Below are 26,385 nucleotides of genomic sequence, written 5' to 3' on the forward strand. Positions count from 1 at the left end.
AAGAAACTGTACGGTATTCTTTTATAAATGTATTTAGAATATTAAAAAAATATAATATTCTATTTGAATTAATTGATTTGAATGCAGACTGTAAAAAACGGTAGGTACTGTATTAGTTATTTGTAGCAGAAACACTGTAAAACCCACGAAAATGGGACAACCTGTACTCTCAACTTAATTCATAATTTTTTTCCATAGCAACTGTTAAAATTGCCTTATATCTATCAAAAATAGTAGATAAAATAGTATTTTAACCGCAAGGGTAGATTAAATGATACTTTAACAGCGAGGATAAGTTAAAAACTTTATTTCTTCTCGCACGTCTTGTATTCCTTTTCATAAGTTATTCGGGATTTGAACGGAAGTAGTTTGGATATGGCATTTGTCGCCTCAGCCTGAATATCTGTTGGTAATTCACTTATTTCGTTTTGAGCCATTTCTGGCTCCAATTCAATCAGCAATCGACAGGAAAGAGAATTAAAAAATATTGACTCAAAACTGACAACTAAAGAGACAGTTTTATTTATTTGTCAAATTACATAGAAACCAGCGCCAACCCAGCACAATATATTTTCTACTCGTAATAAATTCCTTGAAATAATAATTTCTGAATATTTTTTAAAACGTAACTCGCTATGGAAAAAAAATATTGTTTTATACACGACGATAAAATTGCATTATCGTCTCCCGAAATTAATTCACTCGTGGATTAATCTTTTCGGTCGACGAAAAAATACCATTTTATCGTCTTTTATAAAAAGTAACTATTACAGTACAATTTATCAAGAAAAAAAGTATAATTATTTTTCTCTAAAGTCCTCTCTTAAACCATACCTACTCCGGTTACTTTCCATAAAGTAAGAAAGCATAAAAATCAACAGAAGAGAATAAAGACTGTATAGGGCTGCTTGGAATAAAAAAGGGGATGCCCGGCCCTTGTTTGCCTACGTATTAAGGAAATACGCTTCGAGTTAAATGCGTATAAAGCGAAAAATTATCATTCATAATTTTTCTCTGTGCACACCAGTCCAGAAAGAAATTTATCGTTTGCCTTTGTCTCACTGTGTTGGCCGATAGTCAATATTTGCCCGTGTCGTTGACGTAACGTCAAAAATAATACGTATCAGGGTGTGGGATAATTTTTTTCTAATTTTCTTCGTTCAGTTTGAAGTACGATCAATCGTAGTAGGTCTTTATCGAATATTAGAGGTGACACGAAAAATCTCTATACAGGAGTCCCTTGTTTTACGTGGCATTGTTGGCACTAGTGTTTTTTTTGTGAAAGGTTTGTATTTTAGTTAAATAAAGGAAATACTTAAAAAAATTGATAATTATTATCAATTTTTATTTCTTCTCTTCCCTCTTCCCTCTTCCCTCTTCCCTCTTCCCTCTTCCCTCTTCCCTCTTCCCTCTTCCCTCTTCCCTCTTCCCTCTTCCCTCTTCCCTCTTCCCTCTTCCCTCTTCCCTCTTCCCTCTTCCCTCTTCCCTCTTCCCTCTTCCCTCTTCCCTCTTCCCTCTTCCCTCTTCCCTCTTCCCTCTTCCCTCTTCCCTCTTTCCCCCCAATCAATAAATCAATAAATCAATAAATCAATAAATCAATAAATCAATAAATCAATAAATCAATAAATCAATAAATCAATAAATCAATAAATCAATAAATCAATAAATCAATAAATCAATAAATCAATAAATCAATAAATCAATAAATCAATAAATCAATAAATCAATAAATCAATAAATCAATAAATGAATAAATGAATAAATGAATAAATGAATAAATGAATAAATCAATAAATCAATAAATCAATAAATCAATAAATCAATAAATCAATAAATCAATAAATCAATAAATCAATAAATCAATAAATCAATAAATCGATAAATCAATAAATCGATAAATCAATAAATCAATAAATCAATAAATCGATAAATCAATAAATCGATAAATCAATAAATCAATAAATCGATAAATCAATAAATCAATAAATCAATAAATCGATAAAGCAATAAAGCAATAAAGCAATAAAGCAATAAAAATAAATCAATAAATCAATAAATCAATAAATCAATAAATCAATAAATCAATAAATCAATAAATCAATAAATCAATAAATCAATAAATCAATAAATCAATAAATCAATAAATCAATAAATCAATAAATCAATAAATCAATAAATCAATAAATCAATAAATCAATAAATCAATAAATCAATAAATCAATAAATCAATAAATCAATAAATCAATAAATCAATAAATCAATAAATCAATAAATCAATAAATCAATAAATCAATAAATCAATAAATCAATAAATCAATAAATCAATAAATCAATAAATCAATACTACTGGTAACTAATAAAGTTTTGTCTTGTCTCGTCTTGTCTCGTCTTGTCTCGTCTTGTCTCGTCTTGTCTCGTCTTGTCTCGTCTTGTCTCGTCTTGTCTCGTCTTGTCTCGTCTTGTCTCGTCTTGTCTCGTCTTGTCTCGTCTTGTCTCGTCTTGTCTCGTCTTGTCTCGTCTTGTCTCGTCTTGTCTCGTCTCGTCTTGTCTCGTCTTGTCTTGTCTCGTCTCGTCTCGTCTCGTCTCGTCTTGTCTTGTCTCGTCTCGTCTCGTCTCGTCTCGTCTTGTCTCGTCTTGTCTCGTCTTGTCTTGTCTCGTCTCGTCTCGTCTCGTCTCGTCTTGTCTTGTCTCGTCTCGTCTCGTCTCGTCTCGTCTTGTCTCGTCTTGTCTCGTCTTGTCTCGTCTTGTCTCGTCTTGTCTCGTCTTGTCTCGTCTTGTCTCGTCTTGTCTCGTCTTGTCTCGTCTTGTCTCGTCTTGTCTCGTCTTGTCTCGTCTTGTCTCGTCTTGTCTCGTCTTGTCTCGTCTTGTCTCGTCTTGTCTCGTCTTGTCTCGTCTTGTCTCGTCTTGTCTCGTCTTGTCTCGTCTTTTCTCGTCTTGTCTCGTCTTGTCTCGTCTTGTCTCGTCTTGTCTCGTCTTTTGCAATTGCGGGGATCTGGTCATTTCGCCACTGCAGTGACCTGGTGATTCTCCCACTGCCTGGACCTGGTGATTTTGACACGCAGAGGCATGGTGATTTTGCCACTGCGGCGACATGGTGATTTTTCCACTGCAGGGACCTGGTGATTTTTCCACAGCCTGAACCTGCTTATTTTGCCACTGCAGGGACCTGGTAAATTTGCTACTGCAGTGACCTGATGATTTTTCCACTGCCTGGACCTGGTGATTTTGACACTGCAGAGGCCTGGTGATTTTCCCACTGCGGCGACCTGGTAATTTTTCCACTACCTGGTGATTTTACCACTGCGGGGACCTGGTGATTATACCACTGCGGGGACTTGGTGATTTTGCCACAGCAGGGACCTGGTCATTTTTCCACTGCAGTGACCTGATGATTTTCCCACTGCCTGGACCTGGTGATTTTGACACTGCGGCGACCTGGTGATTTTCCCAATACCTTGTGATTTTCCTACTGCGGGGACCTGATAATTTTGCCACTGCAGGGACCTGGTGATTTTTCCACAGCCTGGACCTAGTGATTTTGCCACTGCAGGAACCTGGTAATTTAGCCACTGCGGGGTCCAAGTAACTTTCCCACTGTGGGGACCTGGTGACTTTGCCTCTGCAGGCACCTGGCGATTTTCACACTGCTTGGACGTGGTGATTTTGCCACTGCAGAGCCTGGTGATTTTCCCACTGCGGGGACCTGGTGATTTTCCCACTGCCTGGACCTGATCTCGTCCCGTCTCGTCTTGTCTTAAAAATAAATGATTGTCTTAAAAATATCTTATTATAATAATTTTCTTAGACGCGTATGGCACAGATCGTTACCCAGATCGAGTTAAATTGTTGACCTACACTAGTTCCTGACACTAGCTCGTGTGTCACGGCCTTGAATTTTTACCCCCAACGCGTGTAAAGAAGTGTCACTTCAAAAACTTTCCCGCTTCCGTGTCATCTACAATCTAGCATTCTCTGACATACCGGGTGACTCCAAAAAACAATTAAAGGACCCGTATTGTCTCAAGTCCGACCTTGCGGGCGACGCCACGCGTCTTGCGGCGATCAATTAAGACGCCTCGGACGCCGGGCGTCGTGACTGAGGTCACAGTCGCAATAAACGTCAAAAACGTTGAAGAAACAGAGAGGGGGAGACGTGTGTTTGTGTCTGTTCTCCATTGTAATTAGTGCGGTGCGCCGGGGTTAAGTGGTGTTTGCCGGGGGTAAATAATGCCCTTGCGTGTCGCGCCCACCCCGCCAGACCTTAATAAACGGATGGATTACTTTATTAAATTTGTTTAAAGGCGAATTAAATAGATTTCTATCTGGATATTGGCCGTAGGTCTTGTCTGGATGGCTTATTGTTCCTGTTTGTTTCTGCGCTTGCCCTTGACATCACTATTTTTTATATTTAACACGAGAGGATCGGTCTAAGCCTTAGGCAGATTTCTGAAATATAATATACATATATTTCCTTCGGCCACACACCCGCTTTACCAGACCCATGAGACCGACACGAACAGTACAGCGTTCAAGCTTTGATATTTTTTTTGCAGGCTACTTGGAACAAGGACTATTAGTCACCGATCCAAGGAAACTTAGAGCACACTACCGCCAATCAAAGTCTTGGAAAACCGACGTTTTCTCGGTACTGCCCACCGATCTAGCCTATTTCTGGTGGTGGCCTTTCGACTGCCAGAACAAGGTACCCTGTAGCGTGATAGTGCGACTGAACAGACTATTCAAACTGCCCAGGTTGTGGGAATGGTTCGAAAGGACAGAAACAGACACAAACTACCCCAACGTGTTCAGGATATGCAAGGTGGTACTGGCCATTTTGGTACTTATCCATTGGAACGCCTGTTTGTATTTCGCTATAAGTTATGCTATAGGTAAGTTAGAGGAAATCAATGTACAGTTCATATCAAATAAATTTTAGTCACGTGATTAAGCTTAAACACGTACAGCGTTGTCAACTTTTACATATTTTCTTTTAAACAAAATATTTTAGGAAACAAAATTAAATTAATAATTATAAATATACAGGGTGTTTCAAAACAAATGCGAAAAACTTCAGGGGGTGATTCCTTATTCAAAATAAAGGGTAGTTTGCTTCATAAACGTTGGGTCAAAAGTCAACCATTAGGGAGATATTGCGGTACAAAGATGGCGGAAAAATAATGTTTTTATTTTTTATCTTGAAAACGAAAAGAGATAGACTAATAAAATTTTATGGAAGCATTACTGTTATGGAAACACACTTTCTGGTAATTTTTCACTTTTTAAAATGAGTGGAAGGGGTTGAAAAAACTACCCCTATCATTCTTGTTAACGAAATTTAAAGAAAAATCTTATCAAATACATGCAAAAAAATTAATTTGGATAGTTTAGTTTGTTTAGAAACTTTTTTATCTCTTGTATTTTTTGATAAAACTCACCGATTTGAAATTAAAAAATAAAATGTAAAGCATTACATGTCAGGACAAAAAACATTTTCTGATAAAGAATCTAGTGGGCTGCTGTAATTTTTTAGGAAAAAATCTAGTCGGCCGCTGTTACTTTTTAGGATGTTCCTAATATTATTTTATTTGACATTACTCTACTGCAATACGTTATTATCTAGATGATTATTATTATCGTTATCATCACTAGATTCTTAAACTAAAAATGTTTTTTGTCCTGACATGTAATGCTTTACATTTTATTTTTTAATTTCCAATCGGTGAGTTCTATCAAAAAAACACAAGAGGTAAAAAAGTTTCTAAACAAACTAAACTATCCAAATTAAAGCATTTGCATGTGTTTGATAAGATTTTTCTTTAAATTTCCTTAACAGGAATGATAGGGGTAGTTTATTTCGACCCCTTCCACTCATTTTAAAAAAGTAAAAAAATTACCTGAAAGTGTGTTTTCATAACAGTAATGCTTCCATAAAATTTTATTAGTCTATCTCTTTTCGTTTTCAAGATAAAAAATAAAAACATTATTTTTCCGCCATCTTTGTACCGCGATATCTCCCTAATGGTTGACTTTGACCACGTGATTAAGCTTAAACCCGTACAGCGTTGTCAACTTTTACATATTTTCTTTTAAACAAAATATTTTAGGAATTAAATTAATAATTATAAATATATAAACAGTTATTATTTAAATCAACAAAACTCACCTTCTTAACAGTACTTAAGGGACATAAAGGGCCATTACTACCGCTTTCCCGTTCAAAATATTCTAATAAAGTTGCGATGAGCTTTTTACGGCTTTTAAGCTATCTTGTACAGGGTGTCCCACTAAAAATAGCTCTCGGCTGTATCTCGGAAAGTATTAGCCGTAGGGGCTGCGCAAAAAAATACTTATAACTAAAGAGGCTATGGGAAATTGCTGGAAATTATTTTCAAGTTTGTAAAACGACCGCTAGGGGGCGCAACTGCAACAAAAAACAAGAAAATGGAGTTTTTACACAATTTTGCCTAGAGAAGGTGTACTATAAGTAATAGCTTCATAATCTTCAGTAAATTTTGAATATTTTTTGTTAAAGTCATTATTCCCTATCTACCAAAATAAAGTGGTGGGGGAAGGTTAGATCTGTTTTTATTTAAATATTAATAACTCTGGACGGGATGATCGGAATCCAACAAGCCAGAGCTTGTTTAAAAGAGCGTTTCTTACTCTATACTTTACCATATAAACAATAATAATAAGCTTTTGAACGTAGACGCTAGGGGGCGTTGCCTTAAAATTTAACAAACATTGCGCGTTTTTTCAAAAAAGTTAAATGCAATAGTATATGTAATTTTAGCGGATAGTAAAGAGTGGTAAAAGCTTAAAAAGTCAGCGAAAACCGCATCTTGATATCTTCTTTCAAACCGAAGATATTAGCAAAATTATAATAAATACCAAAAAATAAGCCCTTACATTACCTTATTTTTACAACACGGTATCAGTAGCCCTCTTAATTATGCCTATTCTAACAAAAAAATAAGATAGAAAGAGTTAGTTTATTTAAAATCGACAAAATACCAGAATACCATAATACCAGAGGTATTAATATCTAATAATTAAGATATTAATAACAGTGAACAAGAAACGATGATTAAGTGAAGTCATGGCAGGCTTTGGAAAAACGTTGCTTTTGACGTAATAAACGTATAAACGTCAAATTGTTATTAGATCAACTTTTTGATAGTCTTATCAGCGTTTTTTATCTTTTGATTGCTTTTTCAAAATGCCAACAACTTCCAACTATTTCTAATAATAAAGGGATTTTGAAAAAGCAATTAAAAGATAAAAAACGCTGATATGAATATCAAAATGTTGATCTAATTACAATTTGACGTTTATACTATTACGTCAAAGGAACTTTTTTCCAAAGCCTACCATGACTTCACCGAATCATCGTTTCTTGTTCACTGTTATTAATATATTAATTATTAGATATTAGTACCTCTGGTATTATGGTATTCTGGTATTTCGTCGATTTTAAAATAAACTAACTGTTTCTATCTTATTTTTTTTTGTTAGAATGGGCATAATTAAGAGGGCTACTGATACCGTGTCGTAAAAATAAGGTAATTAAGGGCTTATATTCTGGTATTTATTATAATTTTGCTAATATCTTCGGGTTGAAAGAAGATATCAAGATGCGGTTTTCGCAAACTTTTTAAACTTTTACTACTCTTTACTATCAGCTAAAATTACATATACTATTGCATTTAATTTTTTGGAGAAAACGCGCAATGTTTGTTAAATTGTAAGACAACGCCCCCTAGAGTCTACGTTCAAAAGCTTATTGTTATTGTTTATATGGTACAATATAGAGTAAGAAACGCTCTTTTAAACGAGCCCTCGCTTGTTGGATTCCGATCATCCAATCCAGAGTTATTAATATTTAAATAAAAACAAATCTAACCTTCCCCCACCACTTCATTTTGGTAGATAGGGGAAAATGGTTCTAACAAAAAATATTCAAAATTTACTGAAGATTATGAAGCTATTACTTATAGTACACCTTATCTAGGCAAAATTGTGTAAAAACTACATTTTCATGTTTTTTGTTGCAGTTGCGGCCCCTAGCGGTCATTCTACAAACTTGAAAATAATTTCCAGCAATTTCTCATAGTCTCTTTAGTTATAAATATTTTTTTCCACAGTCCCTACAGCTAATACTTTCCGAGATACAGCCGAGAGCTATTCTTAGTGGGACACCCGGTACACTAAAAGAGGTTCTAAAAAGAAGAATGTTCGACTGCAAGGTCTACTAATAAACATTTTTAAGCTTAAAGTCTCACAACACTAATTATTTCAACCAAAAACTCGTAATACAAAACTAAAGTGTCAAAACCTTTGAATAAGAAGACTAAGGAAGTACTAAGAAGACTAAGGAAGTACTTTTAATAAGAAGACTAATGCTATCCATGTATTCATGCATGGTGGGCGGAAAAGCCACCATAAAAGCTCTCTAGGGTGGGGATCCTTGACAGTTCTGTTTGACGATTCATTTGACACATTTGAATTTGATTTGAAATTTTGTGGATTTGTCAGTCTTTACGGAGCTTATTTTATGTTATTTATTATTTATTCTACTACTGATAGTTGTATAAAGGTAGTAAATCTAGATGGAAATTGTGGCAGAACATAAATTAACAGTGACACTATCGCGATTTATCGAAAAAGACTCTAAAATAGTTGGTTGTTTAGCGTGCGGTAGATCTCGGCAAAAATTGAGTGAAACAACTTTTCGCTAGTAAGTGACTATATAATATACATACGTGTAGTAAACCGATCATTTATGAAATTCACTTAAATTAACTAAATTATATATTTTTCTTGCATTTTTAGCTTTTATTTATTACTTGTCAAAGATTAGATGTCAAATAATGTTAGATACGTCAATTTGACTTAACCTGCTTTAGTTGTATCGTGATGTTTGTGTTAATAAATGCTTATTATAACACAATCCATTTTTATTAGAATTGTATATTTTTATAACAATTTTAATAACTACCAACATTTATTCACAACGTAAAATAAAACAACAAATTATTGAGTCTACCCCACGTCTACCCTACATCATAGTTTTACATTTTTTAAATAAAATTAGAACGACACTGATAAACCGGAATTTAAGTCGGCCATATTTGAGGCCCATCGCGGTGTACCTAAGATTTTTGATATGCTCCTTCCTTAGTCTTCTTATTATAAGGTCAAAACGAATGACAAAATGTCAGGAAATAAATAAATGAATGTGGTAACTTGACATTTTTTACAGCAGAGCTACTACCTGAATCCCCAGCGGGAAATTTAAATTCCAGTTAGTCAGCCCGGCGCCGAATATGTCCATGGTTGGCAACAATGAATTTAAAAATCGCGCCTTCGATTACGTAACTAAAAGTTTAATTGGTATCAAATATGATATTGTTATGTATATATATTAGTATGATTATTTTCTAAAATGTTTTTATTTTCTTTCTATACTGACATATTCACAGCACTATACAGTTAGTGCATCTTCTAAACAGTAGTTTTACAAAAAAATATTATTATAAAATCCTGAAATACTAAACTACCCCTTATATTTGCGATCCAGGGCCAGCTGGATGTTTTATGATTTTTATACGGCCCTATATCTTTATATATCCCTTTATAAGTCCTTCCCCATTCTTTATATTCTTTTGCGATCCTTATAAAATGAAGGAGTTTTTTTTTACTTGAAACATCGAGTGTGGTGTAAAATTACACTCTTGGTATAGTAAAAATTATTTTTTATACTAGGTAGGCATATAAACTCACCAATGTATATAAAGGGTAATTCAAATAGAAGCTTCCCAAGTGGAAACCAACTTAAAGCTAACCTCTGTAAAACCATCTCACATACTAACTTTTGTCAAAGCCCTGAGACTGTATGATGAGTTATAACTCAAAAAATGGAGACAAAATAGACCTATTACATCTATCTACATCTATAACTATTTTGCTTAAATATATTTCTGCTTTCTTCTAGGTTTTGGTACTGATAACTGGGTGTATAACTTGGACGGGGCCAAGAACTCAACCTTAGCCAGACAGTACATTTATAGTTTTTACTGGTCTACACTGACACTGACCACGATAGGTGAAACTCCAGTACCTGAGAATGATGCTGAGTACCTTTTTGTGGTAGCCGATTTCTTGGCAGGTGTCCTGATATTCGCCACTATTGTAGGTTAGTAACACATACTATTTTTTTTAAATAACATCCGGTTTAAATAATCCTGCGTGTATCTGCGAAACCATTAAAAATTTTCAAATACTTTAAATACAAAAAATGTTCGTTTATTAACTCTCAATCTAATAAAAAAATAATATACAGGGTGTTCCATTTAAAAAAAAACAAAGAAAAATTATTTTATATTTTAGAAAGTAAAATATTTTCCTGAAATACATCCTCGTTCATACTTTAGGTTTGCACTGAAACAAAATTCTAAAGTTTTTTTATTCTAGGATACAGATGCTTGACGCACTATTGCCGGTCTCTACATAATTATATTTTAAATTAAACATTCCTCATCAATACCTTACTGTGAAAAGACAAAAATAAATAATTAAAAAATCTGGAATGCATATTTAATTCCCATTTTTCCGGGCCTATACCTCTCGATTCTTTTATCCAGAAAAATTTAAATGAAAAAGAGGATAAGACAGAGAAATCCTGGATATCTCCAATTTCCTTTTGGCTTATATTATCGATCGCTACACGTTTCGTTGCTTCAAAGGCTCCCATCCTCAATAATAATAGAACTGGAGCCGCCATCAGAAGCTAAATTTACAAGATCCAGACACATGCAACAAGATGAGCGGGATATCCTGGATAGAGAAAGGCGCCTATCCGGACTCTAGGGATCAACCCTTCCCGGACCCTGCAGTGATATACAGGGTGATCCGAATTGTATTCCGGAAACTTCGGCAGCATATTCTGCAGATAAAAATAAGCAAAAACGTTCGTATAAATAAATGCATGTACTAAAATCACAGTTTAAAGAATATAAAATATATCAGTTGACCCACTCTTTGCCCGTATCAAAATTCCTCCCGCCGCTCCCCGCCTGTCTTGTAGACTTGGGTCAGTCTACATCCGTTGCTCGACGTGTACACAGCGTTCCAACTTTATTTTAGTTTTGTTTTCGGCCCGACGCATAGAGTGAACCAAAAATAGTGTTTTAGGTGTTTTGTTCGAATTGTGAATAAAATGTCTACTAGAAATATTTGTGCAGTGGATGGTTGTGAAAGTAGAATGACAGACAATATATCGTTCTTTAGGTGCCCAACAGATGAAGGAAGGTATGTGTTTATATAGTATAGGATATTAAGTATATAATAATTAAAGTATTAGACATATTAAGTATATTATAATTATGGAAACCTAACTATGAATAAATTGTTTTAAAAATATACATATAAATTAAGAAAAGATTTTACTCGGAATATGCACAAAATATTTATTTTTAACAATTAGTTTATTATTTTGGTAGATATTTTAGAGTAGTAGTAGATACTTTACTATTATGTTTTGGATTTTGCAGTATTTACCGGTTTGGAAAGTGCATATTAAATTATTATTTAAGATATTTGCATTTTTTAAATAGCATGTTTTACTTTTTAGATGTTTGTATTTAACTTTAACTACCTACCTGGAAAGTCCAAATTTTATCGTCAGGTAATAAAAATACGTGCATACAACTTCTTCTGCTATTGACAAATTTTTTAGAGTTTTTACTAAATTTTATGTAACAGTAAATATAACAATTGAGGAGCACATGGGAAAAACGATGAGAAAGAAAATGATAAATGTTCAGGAAACCTATTTTTTTGCAAATTAAAAGCCTATGAAAATGAAATTCCATTTGGTGGCCTAACCATTCCTTCTAGAGATATTATTGAATACATATTAAAATTGGAAAGTATTTTTATTACTCAGTTTAATAGCTTAGCATTTAAAGAAGAAATTGGTGCACAGCTTAAAAAAGATTTTTGTAAAATTGTTTTTGAGCATCCATGTATCAATTTCCCATATGAATGTTTTATAAGTTTATATACTAGGGTCCGGATTTATTATATACTAAAATTTATAGATATTAAAACGGTAAAATCAAATAAAAATAATATTATTAAGATTAGTATTCCCAAAAATTTGTAAATATTATTATGTATTCCTACTTCCTACATTTTTCTTCTTTTTTTTTGTTTTTTTCTATGCATCGACCACCAGGATCATTAGCCAAGTAAAACTCGTTACTGATAACACTACAATTACAAGGACTATCTCAATACCCTCAAGGGTTCATTCTTATAAGGACAATTTAAAATTTAAAAATCTACATTGACATAAACATTTCATGTTGAGTGACAAAAGATCATTATGTATTCCTACTTATTATGTGTTACCTTCTTTTGTGTTAAAAATACATTTATATATATATATATAAGTCTAGGGAATTTCATTTTTGTTAAAACCTACTTTATTTTTTAAGTTTATTTAACTTTATTTTTTAAGTTTGCTTTAGTTTAAGAAAAATGTATAAGAAACTTCACAAATACTATCTCCTGATATAACATTTTAATCTGTATTATCTATATTTTTATTTGTAATATTTCACCATTTCACCTGAATATATATATACAGGGTGTCCCAGAAGTAAGTGCAAGTATTTTAACTGGTAGTATAGTTCAACCCCAGAAACACGCCTATGAGTTTTTTTCGCGAACAAAAAAATTTGAAAATTCGAAATTTTTTGAAAATTTTTTTTGAAATTTTTTTAGTCTTTAGTTAAAAAACATAATTTCTTGATAATATGGCAACATAGGTAGTAGATTAAATTTACAAGAAAGAAAATCCAGAGAAGATCCAGCGGTTCTCAAAATTTTAGCAAAAAATATTTTTTTTTGGAAATTTTCAAAGTAAAATAACACCGTTATTTTGGACTTATTTAAAAAACGCTAAAGAGAAAATATGTTTCTTTTATCGAGATCTACCACCCCTTAAAATACTTGCACTTATTTCTGGGACACCCTGTATATGTAGAATTATATAAGAGTTTCTTGCCTTGAACTGCTAATATAGAAATTAATTCCACGCTGTGTTCGTCATAATGTGGATCAACCTGCTCTCACTACCGGTTTCGGGGCCCTACCCCATCATCAGGTGAGCTTGGGTATTTCCACAAAACGACGAGCACAGCGCAGAGTATATACATACGACTTGTCGTAAAGTAGCGGTAAGATATTAAGCCTCCGCATCGCGAGATAGCGGCCTGTGTGCAATGGGAGTACTTTCGTACCACCGAGGCACAACTATCGATAGTAAATAAAGGCTTTTTTCGGCTAGCCCAAAATATATAATGGAAAATAAATTTCTTGCAGTTTTTAGGTATATAATAAAATTATATAAGAGTTTCTTGCCTTGAACTGCTAATATAGAAATTAATTCCACGCTGTGTTCGTCATAATGTGGATCAACCTGCTCTCACTACCGGTTTCGGGGCCCTACCCCATCATCAGGTGAGCTTGGGTATTTCCACAAAACGACGAGACAAATAACGACTCAAATAATACGCTAGACACCAATTTTCATCCAAATATTGACGTTACTTCAGAAATTATTTGGAAAAAATCGAAATAAAAATGAAACTTCTACACCCTGTATCTCCAAAACTAAGCATTTTAGGACATACATTTGTACGAACTTTTTTGCTTACTTTTATCTGCCGAATATGCTGCCGAAGTTTCCGGAATACAGTTCGGACCACCCTGTAAAGTGGATGCTGACCATACATGCCCCTATGTACCGGGTGTTTCTTAATGACAAGCTAATATTTAAGGGGTGATTCTTCGGTTTATAGAAAGGAATATAGAAGATGCCGCATTTCCAAACCTAATTTATTTAAATCTTAATTTTCTGTATAATTTTTTTTCGGTGATTTGTTCCGATATTTTAACAGATATTCTGATATTCATGGCAGAGGCCAATCCAAGAAATCAGAGATCGTTAAAATCGATCCAGCCTTTCTTTATGACTGAGTTTACCCGTTTTTTTTTTAGGAAACATCGGATCCATGATATCGAACATGAACGTGGCCAGGGTTGACTTCCAAAACAGAATGGACGGTGTCAAACAATACATGGCCTTTCGAAAAGTAGGCAGGGAATTAGAAGCAAGAGTGATAAGGTAACTTTGACAATAGAAAAAAATGACTACCTTAAAAATATTTTATCATGAATATTAATAAAAAAGTGGTAATAAGTTAATGATATTTTTTAATTTAAAAAAGTCGAGTTTTCTAAAATTGTTTTGATCATCCTGTAGCATCTAACTCAAATATCTTTTTCATGGTCTTTTTTGGATGGGATCTGATAAAAATTTCCGCTTACTGATCGTTTATGCCCCTAAGGAGTAACTATAACAATATATAACTAACGTTTTTCTCCATAATATCAAATTGAACATACGGGTTTCTTCACAAGCTTATTTGATTTTTTCCTAGATGGTTTGCATACACGTGGCAAGAAAGTGGAGCATTGGACGAAGAAAGAGTCCTTTCAGCCCTACCAGATAAACTAAAAGCTGAAATAGCTATCATGGTGCATCTGGACACGTTGAAAAAAGTCAGGATATTCCAGGATTGCGAACCAGGTCTTTTAGAAGCTCTGGTTCTGAAACTAAAACTTCAGGTAATTTTTATTGCCGTTGCTGATGTTAAGGTGGTATCACACCTGTCAGTTTCACTGAAGCAGTTTGACTGATTCAATTATATAACGTCAATAAAAGTTGGCATGCACGTCATTAAAATATTCGACCACTTCACATCGCAATGTTGCCACGATTTTACTTACTTCGTAATTTTGTCACAGAATTTTTTTATTTCAATTTTAGACACAATACATACCGTATGATCAAAAAAAATTCCTCGTATAATTTTATATAAAAATGACAGCGATCTTCATTTCATAGCCATCGCTGACGCCGTTTTTTTTTTCGATTATATTGTATTATTTTTTTTATATCTCCATAATTACTTTGTCTATGACCATTACACAACAAATTCTAGTTAAATGAAGTTATTAGCTAGTTTTCTGAAGGAAAGCTAAAAAATGTAAAGTTCTAATTGGTTAACATTATTCTTTACCTTTTTGTGAGATTTTACTCACAATCCGTAAACTAATATTGAGCAGAATGAAATTGAAAATGATTCCTGATTCCTCTAGAAATGTAATTTTTGATGATTTTTAGGTTTTTTCTCCTGGAGATTATATTTGTAGAAAAGGCGATGTCGGTAAGGAGATGTATATAGTCAAAAGAGGAAGACTTCAAGTTGTTACTGACAACGGTTCAGCAGTGCTGGCAACGTTGGGAGCAGGAAGTGTTTTTGGTGAGGTATGAGACAAAAATTTAAAAAAAAATATGACTAGCTTTGTCTTAGTACAGTATTGTGAAAACTGCATCTTTGTATCTCTACTCATAAGACACCCTGTACAACAAAGTAATTGTACTCAACTAATGTGGAATTAATTTTCTTTTTTCAGGTCAGTGTTTTGGATATTGCTGGAAACAGGACGGGTAACAGAAGGACTGCCAATGTTAGATCACTGGGATATTCGGACCTTTTTTGTCTGGCCAAGGACGACCTATTGGTAGCTTTATCTGATTATCCAGAGGTAAGATAAGAAAATAGTAATTTAACAAGGAAAAACCTTTAGTGTTTTATGACAAAAATTTGATAAGTCAGATAAGATTTATGAGATAAACGCAGTTTTATTAATCACAATAATTAATAAAATTAAAATAAAATTAATAAATTATTGATTAATAAAATTAATCAATAATTTATTATTAAAATTCATGACACTGATGTTTAGTTCTACATACAGCAAATTAAAAAAAAAAGAATGGTATTTAACATACAGTCTACATAAAAAAAAATCACAATAATTATCATCTTATAATATGAGTTGTTAAAATGTCTTATTCTTTTACAAAATGTTGGTTTGTTTGTCTTCAGCGCTCTGATAAACATCTCTCGATTGCGTCAGACGATAATTGACCAGGGCTTTACTGAAAATCCCGGTTTAAGTAAACGTTAGACCGCCATTTGATTGCTTTTCTTCACTTAATACTCCCCCTCTGTCGGATCTTAAGACAAGAAGTGACAACGAGGAAAACAAGGGATGTGTTTAATTTTAGCCCCTATAGTGTCATCTGGAGACGGTTTTGTATGTATTTCCGGACAAAAACATTCATTTATTATTGTCAGTGACGTACCGCAGTAAAAAAAATGGAATAAAGAAATGAGATTCATAGAAAGTAGAATTATGTAAAATGGTTTAAACGCGTTCGATATGTTATGCTGTTTTTTAGTACCTAGAATAAAAATCAGCCAAGTTTACCATCACAAATATCATGAAATAGTTAAAAAGTGTTTATTTTTGAGTCAGTTTTATTAGTGAATTTTTGGTTTGGCATGTTTAAAAGCTTTGATTTTTGAGATATTTAATAGTTATTTTTTATACGAGACGATAATGCAATTTTATCGTCGTGTATAAAACAATATATTTTTCCATAGCGAGTTACGTTTTAAAAAATATTCAGAAATTATTATTTCAAGGAATTTATTACGAGTAGAAAAAATATTGCGCTGGGTTGGCGTTGGTTTCTATGTAATTTGACAAATAAATAAAGCTGTCTCTTTAGTTGTCAGTTTTGAGTCAATATTTTTTAATTCTCTTTCGTGTCGAATGCTGATTAAATTGGAGCCAGAAATGGCTCAAAACGAAATAAGTAAATTACCAACAGATATTCAGGCTGAGGCGACAAACGCCATATCCAAACTAATTCCATTTAAATCCCGAATAACTTATGAAAAGGAATACAAAAGTTTTCAAAAATGGAAGCAATTAAAAAACGTGCGAGAAGAAATAAAGTTTTTAATCTATCCTCGCTGTTAAAGTATCATTTAATCTACCCTTGGCGGTTAAAGTACTATTTTATCTACTATTTTTGATAGATATAAGGCAATTTTAACAGTTGCTATGGAAAAAAGATATTTAAATATGCGTGTTATAATAAAAATAGATTGTCAACACCCTCTACATTACTTTTCGGAATTAATTCTTGTGCAGAATTTGAAGCCAGAGAAATAAACTTTACTGAAAATTTTAATTACCTCCTTAAATGTATACAGGGGTATCAAAAATTGCTGGTCTATTGTTCAAATGATCTTAAGAGAAAAGTGACAACGAGAAAAAAAAGGGATGTGTTTAATTTTAGCACATCTAGTGTCATCTGGAGATGGTTTTGTATGTATTTCCGGATAAAAATATTTGTTTATTATTGTTAATGATGTGCCGTAAATAAAAAGAAATAAAAAACTAGTAGAATAAAGAATGGAGTCTCATATAATATGGAATTGTGTAAAGCCAAGTATATTTATACAGGGTGAGTCTTAAATAAGTCCAAATATTTTCAGGGCTGGTAGATCTTCATAAAAGGAACATATTTTCTCTTTACCGTTTATCAAATACGTCTAAGATAACGGAGATATTTTACTTTGAAAATTTAAAGAAAAACTGATTTTTCGCTTAAATTTTGAGAACTACTGGATTTTTTTCTGGGTTTTTTTTCTTGTAAATATAATCTACTACCTATATTATGAAGATATTATGTTTTTTAACTAAAGATGGCTAACTATTGGCTATTTATTTTTTAAAGAAGGAAAGTCAATGTAAATTTTAAAAATGTATCACCACAGTAAGTATTTGATATCTTTCTCTTTGTATTTTTTACCCTGTATGAGTATCGTGCACGTCATGAAACTTAATAAAAAACTTACTAATGCCATTTTTAACCAAAAAGAACGTTCTAAACTCCCCCGCTATTAGTTTTTTTCTCGTGTAAAATTAGCATAAACTTAATAAAAACATAACCATACCCGTCGAGGCTTAAGCTTTCATATTTTCGCATAAGCTAACTATGAAATTCGTCCTCTCTCATTTCCCGCTTCGTGAATCAAGATGGCCTGGTTTGTTATCTATGCATTTTTCCGGCAACCGGGAATTTTCGGGATGTGACAACAAAGAACCACGAACATTAAAACCTATAGATCACTCATACCGGGTGTTGCATCATTGAGCGGGACATAGGAAATCCCATGTAAATTTTAATGGGGTCAATTATTGGCTTCCCTAATTATTTTAGAGAATAATTCTATTTAGGTTTATTGAAGAGCACTGGTACTCTTAATAAATAACTGCAAATGTGAAGCAAGGCAGGAACAAAGAGAAGATGCAAGAAATGATACCGACTTAGAAGTTTTATTGTGCGTGGAAGAGAACGATGGAAAGATCAGCATAATTTCAAATATGAAAAGCACCAAGAGCTACGAGATGGGGACGAAATACGGCGGCAGGCGTTTTGTTTTGATATAATGGAAAGAGCAAACACAGATAGGGAATTTTTAAAAAACTCTGACGAATGCACGTTTACCTTAAATAATGAACCCAATGTTCAAAATTATCGATATTGGAACAAAGAAAACCAACACAGGTTTGTCGAAACAAGGACGCAATATCCACGCTAGGGAAAATCAGGAAGTTTGGTACCAAATGGGTGGCTGCCCGGCACATAGTACCCTGGCTGTTCGGGGAATATTTAGACAATAGTTTTAACGGAAACGTTATTGGCCTAAATCATACAGTAAATTGGCCAGCAAGGTCTCCTGATATTTCGCCAAATGATTTCTTTCTCTGGGGCCATTTAAAAAACAGGATATACAAGGATAAAAAATACCCAAATCTAGACGAGTTAAAAAATGCTATTTCTGCCGAATGCAATAGAATTTCAGTTTACCAACTAGCGAATGTAAGAAGAGAATTTTATGATCGCCTGAGTTATGGTCTAGCAGTCGATGTAGGAATATTTGAACATCTTCTTAAATCCTAAAGTTCTAACAATTTAATAGTACCTAAATTAATAAGTTATTGAATATTGTAATAATACTATAATTAACCTTGTAATTGACTACTTTATTTTGCTTTAATTCATATTAATTTGTATTTATAAATACATCTTTAAGATTTCCAATGTAGGAATGAGTTTTCAATAATAATAAAGCACTAAATAGGTAAATTTCTGAAATGACAACTTTATTTGACAGTTATCTTTTACCTTGACTGGTGCCTATGACTGGTGCTCATAAGTAAATACAGGGCCATAAGAAAGGAGAAATATTTAAAAAGAAATCGGCGATAACTCGTAAACGAGCTAATCAAAATATCTAAAGTTATTCTTTTGAATGTGGGTTTTAGTGCTCTTCAATAAACCTAAATAGAATTATTCTCTAAAATAATTAGGGAAGCCAATAATTGACCCCATTAAAATTTACGTGGGATTTCCTATGTCCCGTCCGACGATGCAACACCCGGTATACTTACCTATACAATTAAGGCATTCTATTACTTTTAATATTGATGGTTACAACACGAACTTTATTCAAACGAACAGTCCGGATAAAAAATATTGACAAAAAACACAAATTTGTTTGTTTGTTTTTCATCGAAAATGAAAGAAGCGGTAAACAGAACAAACCAATCTTAAAAATGGCTGAAAAGAAGCTCTTCATAAGTGTTTCGTTCGCATAACAATAATAGTTTTATTCAGTGCAAATTTCATTTCCTATAACACTGTTTTGTATAGAGAAATCAATATAAATTGGTGTGCACGTCATCAAAGACGTCGAATAACTTTGTTAACGCGTTGACAAGGCTGATTTGATTTCCTCTTACGTCTCAAGTGCTGTACGATGGAGACACCAATCGTTATGCGGCCAACGCATAAAACACTTATTTTTCCTAATTCGGCCAGCGAAGGCGCATCGAAGACGGTGTGGATATGAAAGCAACAGTGTTGCCATATTACAATGTGTAACATCTGTAATACGTTTGACGAAAATATCTTTGGATGAAAAATCCACGTTTATGTATTGAAAATTTATTCGTGTTAAACATAGAATAAACAACAAAAATAAAAATTCTTTTACACAGTTACTGAATACTTCTCGTGTGATCGAAAAGTCCCGTTTGGATTATTTCGAAATCCCACGATTGTGATATTTACCATAGCCAATTTTACATATGAAGTAACAGCGATCTTCATTTCAAACCAACTCCTGACGCCGTTCTTTGTTTAATCATGCCAATGACCTTATTAAATTTATTTTAATGATAAAAAATCCGAATAATTAACATACTGTACACAAAATCCGTAAAATCTACGAATTAATTTGTAGTTCTGGCAACACTATCTCCAGCAACCACTCACTCTATCGACTGAAAACAGAACTACGGTACAGTGTTCTTTATCCACTACACTATAAACAAACTAAATCAACCTGAAATGTATAAGCTCCGCTAAGTCTCAGACAGACAACGGAAACGCTAGTTGTCTTGGACAATACATTGTTTTGAATTACCATGAAATTTGCCATGAAGTTACTTTAACAAAATACTTTCGAAAACGTTTGACTAACTGTATTGTTTTTTATTCTGGATTTTAAATTGTCTTCGTTGTTCCATCATTTTTAAAATATCTTCAGTCATCCACTCGTTTTTCGCTGTTGTTCGATTAGCCGTGAGGAGGTTTTCATTTGTGTTCTTGAAAGCTTGCTTAATGCCCAGCCAATGTTTCTCAATGTCATTTGTACTGACAATACTTTCCAATTCTCTATTTATATGGTTCTCATACATTGATCTTGTCTGCTGGTCTCTGAGAAGTTTTGGATCCAAGTTCTTTCTCAAGCTTTTTCAAGCTCCAGAGACCACACAAAATAAATTGTTGGGTAGTAGTAGTCAGAGATATAGATGTAGTAATATTTTGATTTAATGTAAAGAGAAAATATGTTTCTTTTGTCGAGATCTACCAGCCTTGAAAATATTTGCACTTATTTAAGACTCACTCTATATATATATTTTTTTAAAAATATAGTACTATTTAGTGTTTATATGATATTAATGTAGATTAGTATAAGCATCAGGGATTATATAGACATTATTTTCTATATTCTTGTTTCAGGATTTATGTCCCAGGCCTGGATTTATACAGGATGGACCAGCTCCATTCGATATCAGTCCTGGAAAAATGGGTAAGTTTCAATAGAACCATAATTTGATTATTATAAAACTTAACAACATTCAAAACAATAATTAATTTATGAGTATTGATTTTTTTTACTGTAATCTTTCTCAGTGAACATCAATAATTAGATACAATTATTTATTTTATGAAATAACTAACTCAGCAGAGCAACATTTCAATGAAAACTAGATTTTTATAGTCCAAGAAAATAGAGCCTTTTAAATACAATGTTTTGGTAAAAACTATAAATTTTGATATAAGTTACTTTCAAAGATCTAAAAACGAATTGTGAAAGATTTCTTAAATTCACCCCCGAGAAGGGGTGAAATCTATCTATACTAATATATAAAATCCTTAAGTGACTAACTCACTGATTAATCACGATCCTGTTCAAACCACTCAACGTAAGAAGCTCAATTTTGGTATACAGGTTGATTCTAGGGTGTAGAGGTTCGATAAGAAGGGATTTTTCGAAACTCGCATTCTAAGAGAGTGAAGGTGAAACCACCCTTCAAGTATTAGAATATTGTTTATTTAAAAACCGGTGAGTTTTTCGGAAAAACTCTTAAACACGTATATTTTATTTTGTTATTTCACAAATTTTAAAATTTTTAAAAAATTTATACAGGGTGTTTCATAAAATATGACCAGTGACTAATCACGATTCTGCTTAAACTGCTTGACGTTTAAAGCTGATTTTTGGCAAACGGATTGACTGTGGGGTGTAGAGGTTCAATAAGGAGGGGTTTCCCGAATCTCAAATTCCAAGAGGGTGAAAACGCCCCTCAAATATTACATTTGTTATTTAAAAAACGATCTTTCAGGAAAACGCTTGAACACGCATCATTTATTTTGTTTTTTTACATATTTTGAAATTTTTAAAAAAATCATACTGTACGATGTAGAACTGTACTGTACGATGTAGAACTAGAGTATAGAGAGAGACCTAGAGTATACCAACCTAAAAACCCTAATTAAAAAAGTAGCTTTCGAAGTTTTAGGTGAACAGAACATGCAGAAAAAAAAAAGATGAACCAGCTTGGATAACTGACAGCATAAAGGCCTTAATCAATGACAAACAAAAATTCTATCAAAGATGGCTCTCAGACCGAACAGATACTAACTGGAGTCATTATAAGCAAAAAAATAGATAGGTACGAGCCGCCATTAAGGTAGGAAAAACAGATATTTGGGAAAGAAGGTAGGCCAGCAAGTAGAAAGCCTAATAGGGGGCGCACGGAGTACTGAGGTATGGAGAACAATCCGACAAATGAAAACCAATCAAACGGACAAGCTCTTGAATAGAATGGATATAGAAAAATGGCGCAACTACTATGCAGAATTACTGACAGAAAACCGACCAGAATTCCAAGCAGTAGAAGATGAGAACAACCTTGCAGGCACTTTAATGATAAGCAAAAGAGAAGTACATCAAAGTTTCAAAAGAATGAAAAATGGACGGTCACCAGGTCCTGGTAATATTGTAGCCGAATTGTTAAAGTGTGGAACCCAAAGACTACGCTGGCGTCTGGCAGAGCTATTTAACCAATGCTGCCTGCAAAGTAAACTACCCCGAGAATGGCGAGTGGCTCACATAGTGTCCATCTTTAAAAAGGGAAATCGTAACGACCCCACTTGTTATAGAGGCCTAAGCATTAACAGTTCGGTCAACAGACTTTTTGGAAAGGTGTTACAGGGTAGGCTCAGGGACAGTATTGGTGACAAAATCTCGGAAGACCAAAGCGGATTCACACCGGGGAAATCTTGCACAAATAACCTTTTTGTCCTGCAGCAGGTGATGGAAAAAAAGATAGCAGTAGATCAAGAAGTCCATCTAGCATTTATTGATTTGGAGAAAGCGTACGACTCTATTCCCCGCAGCAAGATATGGGAAGTATTGAATATCTTAGAAGTAGATAGACCTTTGCTTAAGATAATAAAAGAGCTATATAAAGAAAATGAATCGTACGTTAAGATAGGACACAGGCTATCTAATCCAATTAACACCACAAAAGGGTTGCGACAAGGATGCAGCTTATCTCCTCTGATCTTCAACGCTTACGTCGAACTAGCCCTTAGGGAATGGAAGACGAAATATCAAGGTATGGGAATACCCATTGGGGACAACACACTATTTACCCTGAGCTTTGCAGACGATCAGGTCGTGATTGCGCAGGACTCATACGATCTAGAGTTCATGACTAAGAGGCTTTATCAAGTATACAACAAATGGGGACTTCAGGTTAGTCTAAAGAAGACCGAATACTTAGCTGTCAATTCCAACACTTGTTTTGAAGTCTTCATTAATGATAACGTCCAGATTCAACAAGTAGACAAATTTAAATACCTGGGTGCTACTATCAACAACGAGGGTTTGGGCAAAGAAGAAATACAAACCCGAATTCAGAAGAGCAAACAAGTTATTGGATGTCTTAACAGCCTCTGGTGGGACCGAAACTTATCTGCAACAACTAAAAAGAGACTTGGAAGAACATTGATGGAGTCAGTTCTTTGCTATGGTTCAGAGCTGTGGACTCTGAGTGCAGACGCGAAGCGCAAAATCCAAGTTGTTGAAATGGACTATCTTAGAAGGAGCGCAGGTATATCTAGGATGGAAAAAAAGACAAACATCGAGGTCAGGCGTATCATGAATGCATCGGAGGAGACAGTACTGGATCGAATCGAAAAATCCAGCTTAAAATGGTTTGGACATGTTCTGCGTATGCCGGAGAGCAAGTGGCCAAAAAGAGTTTTTCAATGGGCTTCCCAGGGCAGAAGAAAGAGAGGTAGACCTAGAAAATCCTGGAATGGAACGGTTACGGAAGCAATGGAAGCTCGTAACCTAGAAGCTGATGACGCTCTAAATCGAGATGTGTGGCGTAGGGTAACGGGAAGGCAGCAATAGGCTGTAGTTGGAAATGAGTATTAAATACTAAAACCAAATCCTGTTTATATATATATATATATATATATATATATATATATATATATATATATATATATATATATATATATATATATATATATATATATATATATATATATATATATCAATGAGTATTAAATACTTAATGGAAATGAGTATTAAATACTAAACCAAATCCCGTTTATATATATATATATATATATATATATATATATATATATATATATATATATATATATATATATATATATATATAGTTATATATATATATATATATATATATATATATATATATATATATATATATATATATATATATATATATATATATATATATATATATATATATTATATATATATATATATTAAAAAAATCATACGGGGTGTTTCAAAAAGTGGGGTAATTATTTTATTTATTTATTTCACCCCTTCTCGGGGATGAATTTAAAAATCTTTCACAATTTGTTTTTAGATCTTTCAAAGCTTACAGTTTTTAGTTACATCATAACGTTAAAATATTCTTGTGTTCTGTATTCAGTGTTGAGAACAATGTATAATCCATTATATCATCATAAAGCAATGATGACGATGATGTCAGATGGGAATTATATAGGATTAAAAATTATACAGTAATTTTTAATACTATGCAAGAATAATTTCGAAGCTATTTAATAATCATAACGTTCAGTTGGATGACCTTGGATTTAGTAAAAGTGACCGCTATAGTGGGAATCAATTAAGTTATACAGACCGGAAATTCTTAACATTGATTATTTCTAAATTCTATATTTTTCTGTATACACATTGTAGATTGAACAGGAGTAGGCCCTCTTTCCTGAGTTATAATTTATCATACAGTCTCAGGGTTTTCACAAAAGTCAGTATCTAAGACGGTTTTACAGAGGTTAGTTCTCCATCTCCGATATCAGTCGTACCAAAGTTTATGGCATGAATGGTTGTTGTTTCGGCGCATTTAGTGATGAGGTGTTCCGGTGTTTTCCCATTTTCCCCACAGAATCTGCATTTGTCGTTGTTTCTTACCCCTTGTTAAAACCCCGTGATAATCCGAAGACTGTTCCTTCTTAAATCAAGGAAAATATTTGATTTTTCTCGGTCGTAAGTCCATAGAAAGTTCTTCGAGTGTTTTGGACCGTTGGGGGATTCCCATTCCAGGTTAAGGATGGATTCTTCTTCCAGGTTCTTGAGTTCTACTTTCCCTCGATTTCTAAATTCCTTTATTGAGTCTTCTGATTTTACGAGCTGTAAAAATGACATTATAACGCGTTTTTGGTGCAAATAGACAATAAATGATCCATTTAAATAGTTAAGAACAATGAAACTTGTGTATATCGCGCTACGATAATGAAGAAAAAAGTGTTCACTCACGTTTCCGCTATCTTTCACGTTCTGAATGCTCCAAAAGAAAATGACACGCTCTGGGAGCACGTGATTTACGATTATTATTATTATGATTATAATTGCAAAATAATCGTTGTGCGTTGTTCTGTAACTAGATAGGTACTTTCCCTTTCATACACGCGTACCAATTATTTATTTTTTTACAGAAAAAAAAGACACGAGTTCGGAGAATTTATGTCTGTTTGTTTTTGTTGTGAGAAAAAATTAAAAAATGTAATAAAATTAGTAGTTTTTATGTTTTGACACTGAATAAAAATATTAAGGAATAAGGAGTATAGTGCTGCTATCCACATGTATTTTTGTATTAGAGAAAAATGTGACAATATAATGCGCTAATATTTGTTTACAGTTTGTTCACGCCTGCAGGGATAGCGCATCCTGTCGGCGAGTACTATATTTCCTGCTGCAAGTTACTAACAGAATGTTAATTGGGTTGTTTTATTCAATTATAATTGCGCTGGTGACTCAGGCATATTTTTCTACAAAGTAACTCAGACATTGTTATTTATTAAAATCAATATTTTTACTTAGAAAAATATTGATTATTATTGACAATAGGTCAGGTGATCGAGGAGGCCCATGCAATTGGTCCACCTCTTCCTATCCCTGCATTATTATGATAATAGGTATAATGAAAGTTATGTTGGAACCACTCTATTGATGCACGAGTATCTACATGCTCTTCTTAACTTGAAAATTTCATATTTACAATTTTTGTTTATTTTAATTTACAAAGTTTGGATGTGACAGCTTCACATTTCTGAAAGCAACGGCGATTGAACTTGTTTCCATGGCTAACTAAGTGAAATTGTTTAAAAATTATAAGAATTGGCTATAACTCAGTAATTTTTTGAAAAAAAAACATATTATAGCTTATATTGCTGTAAAG

At 33.3% G+C, this 26,385-nt stretch overlaps 1 protein-coding gene across 6 annotated transcripts in view; it reads left to right on the forward strand.

Moving 5' to 3' along the window:
* The window catches only part of LOC115890121 (cyclic nucleotide-gated cation channel subunit A), a 64,795-nt gene that overhangs the window by 29,179 nt on the left and 9,231 nt on the right, over positions 1-26,385 (forward strand). For all 6 annotated transcript variants that reach the window (XM_030910270.1, XM_030910268.1, XM_030910269.1 and 3 more), the window contains 6 exons: positions 4,554-4,889; positions 9,995-10,195; positions 14,068-14,194; positions 14,511-14,697; positions 15,257-15,400; positions 15,550-15,681. In XM_030910270.1, coding sequence (XP_030766130.1) covers positions 4,554-4,889; positions 9,995-10,195; positions 14,068-14,194; positions 14,511-14,697; positions 15,257-15,400; positions 15,550-15,681 — 1,127 coding nt within the window. The remainder of the gene's footprint in view (positions 1-4,553; positions 4,890-9,994; positions 10,196-14,067; positions 14,195-14,510; positions 14,698-15,256; positions 15,401-15,549; positions 15,682-26,385) is intronic.

The sequence above is a fragment of the Sitophilus oryzae genome, unplaced genomic scaffold (genome assembly GCF_002938485.1).
Source record: "Sitophilus oryzae breed Bouriz unplaced genomic scaffold, Soryzae_2.0 scaffold_85_pilon_pilon, whole genome shotgun sequence".
Lineage (NCBI taxonomy): Eukaryota > Metazoa > Arthropoda > Insecta > Coleoptera > Curculionidae > Sitophilus > Sitophilus oryzae.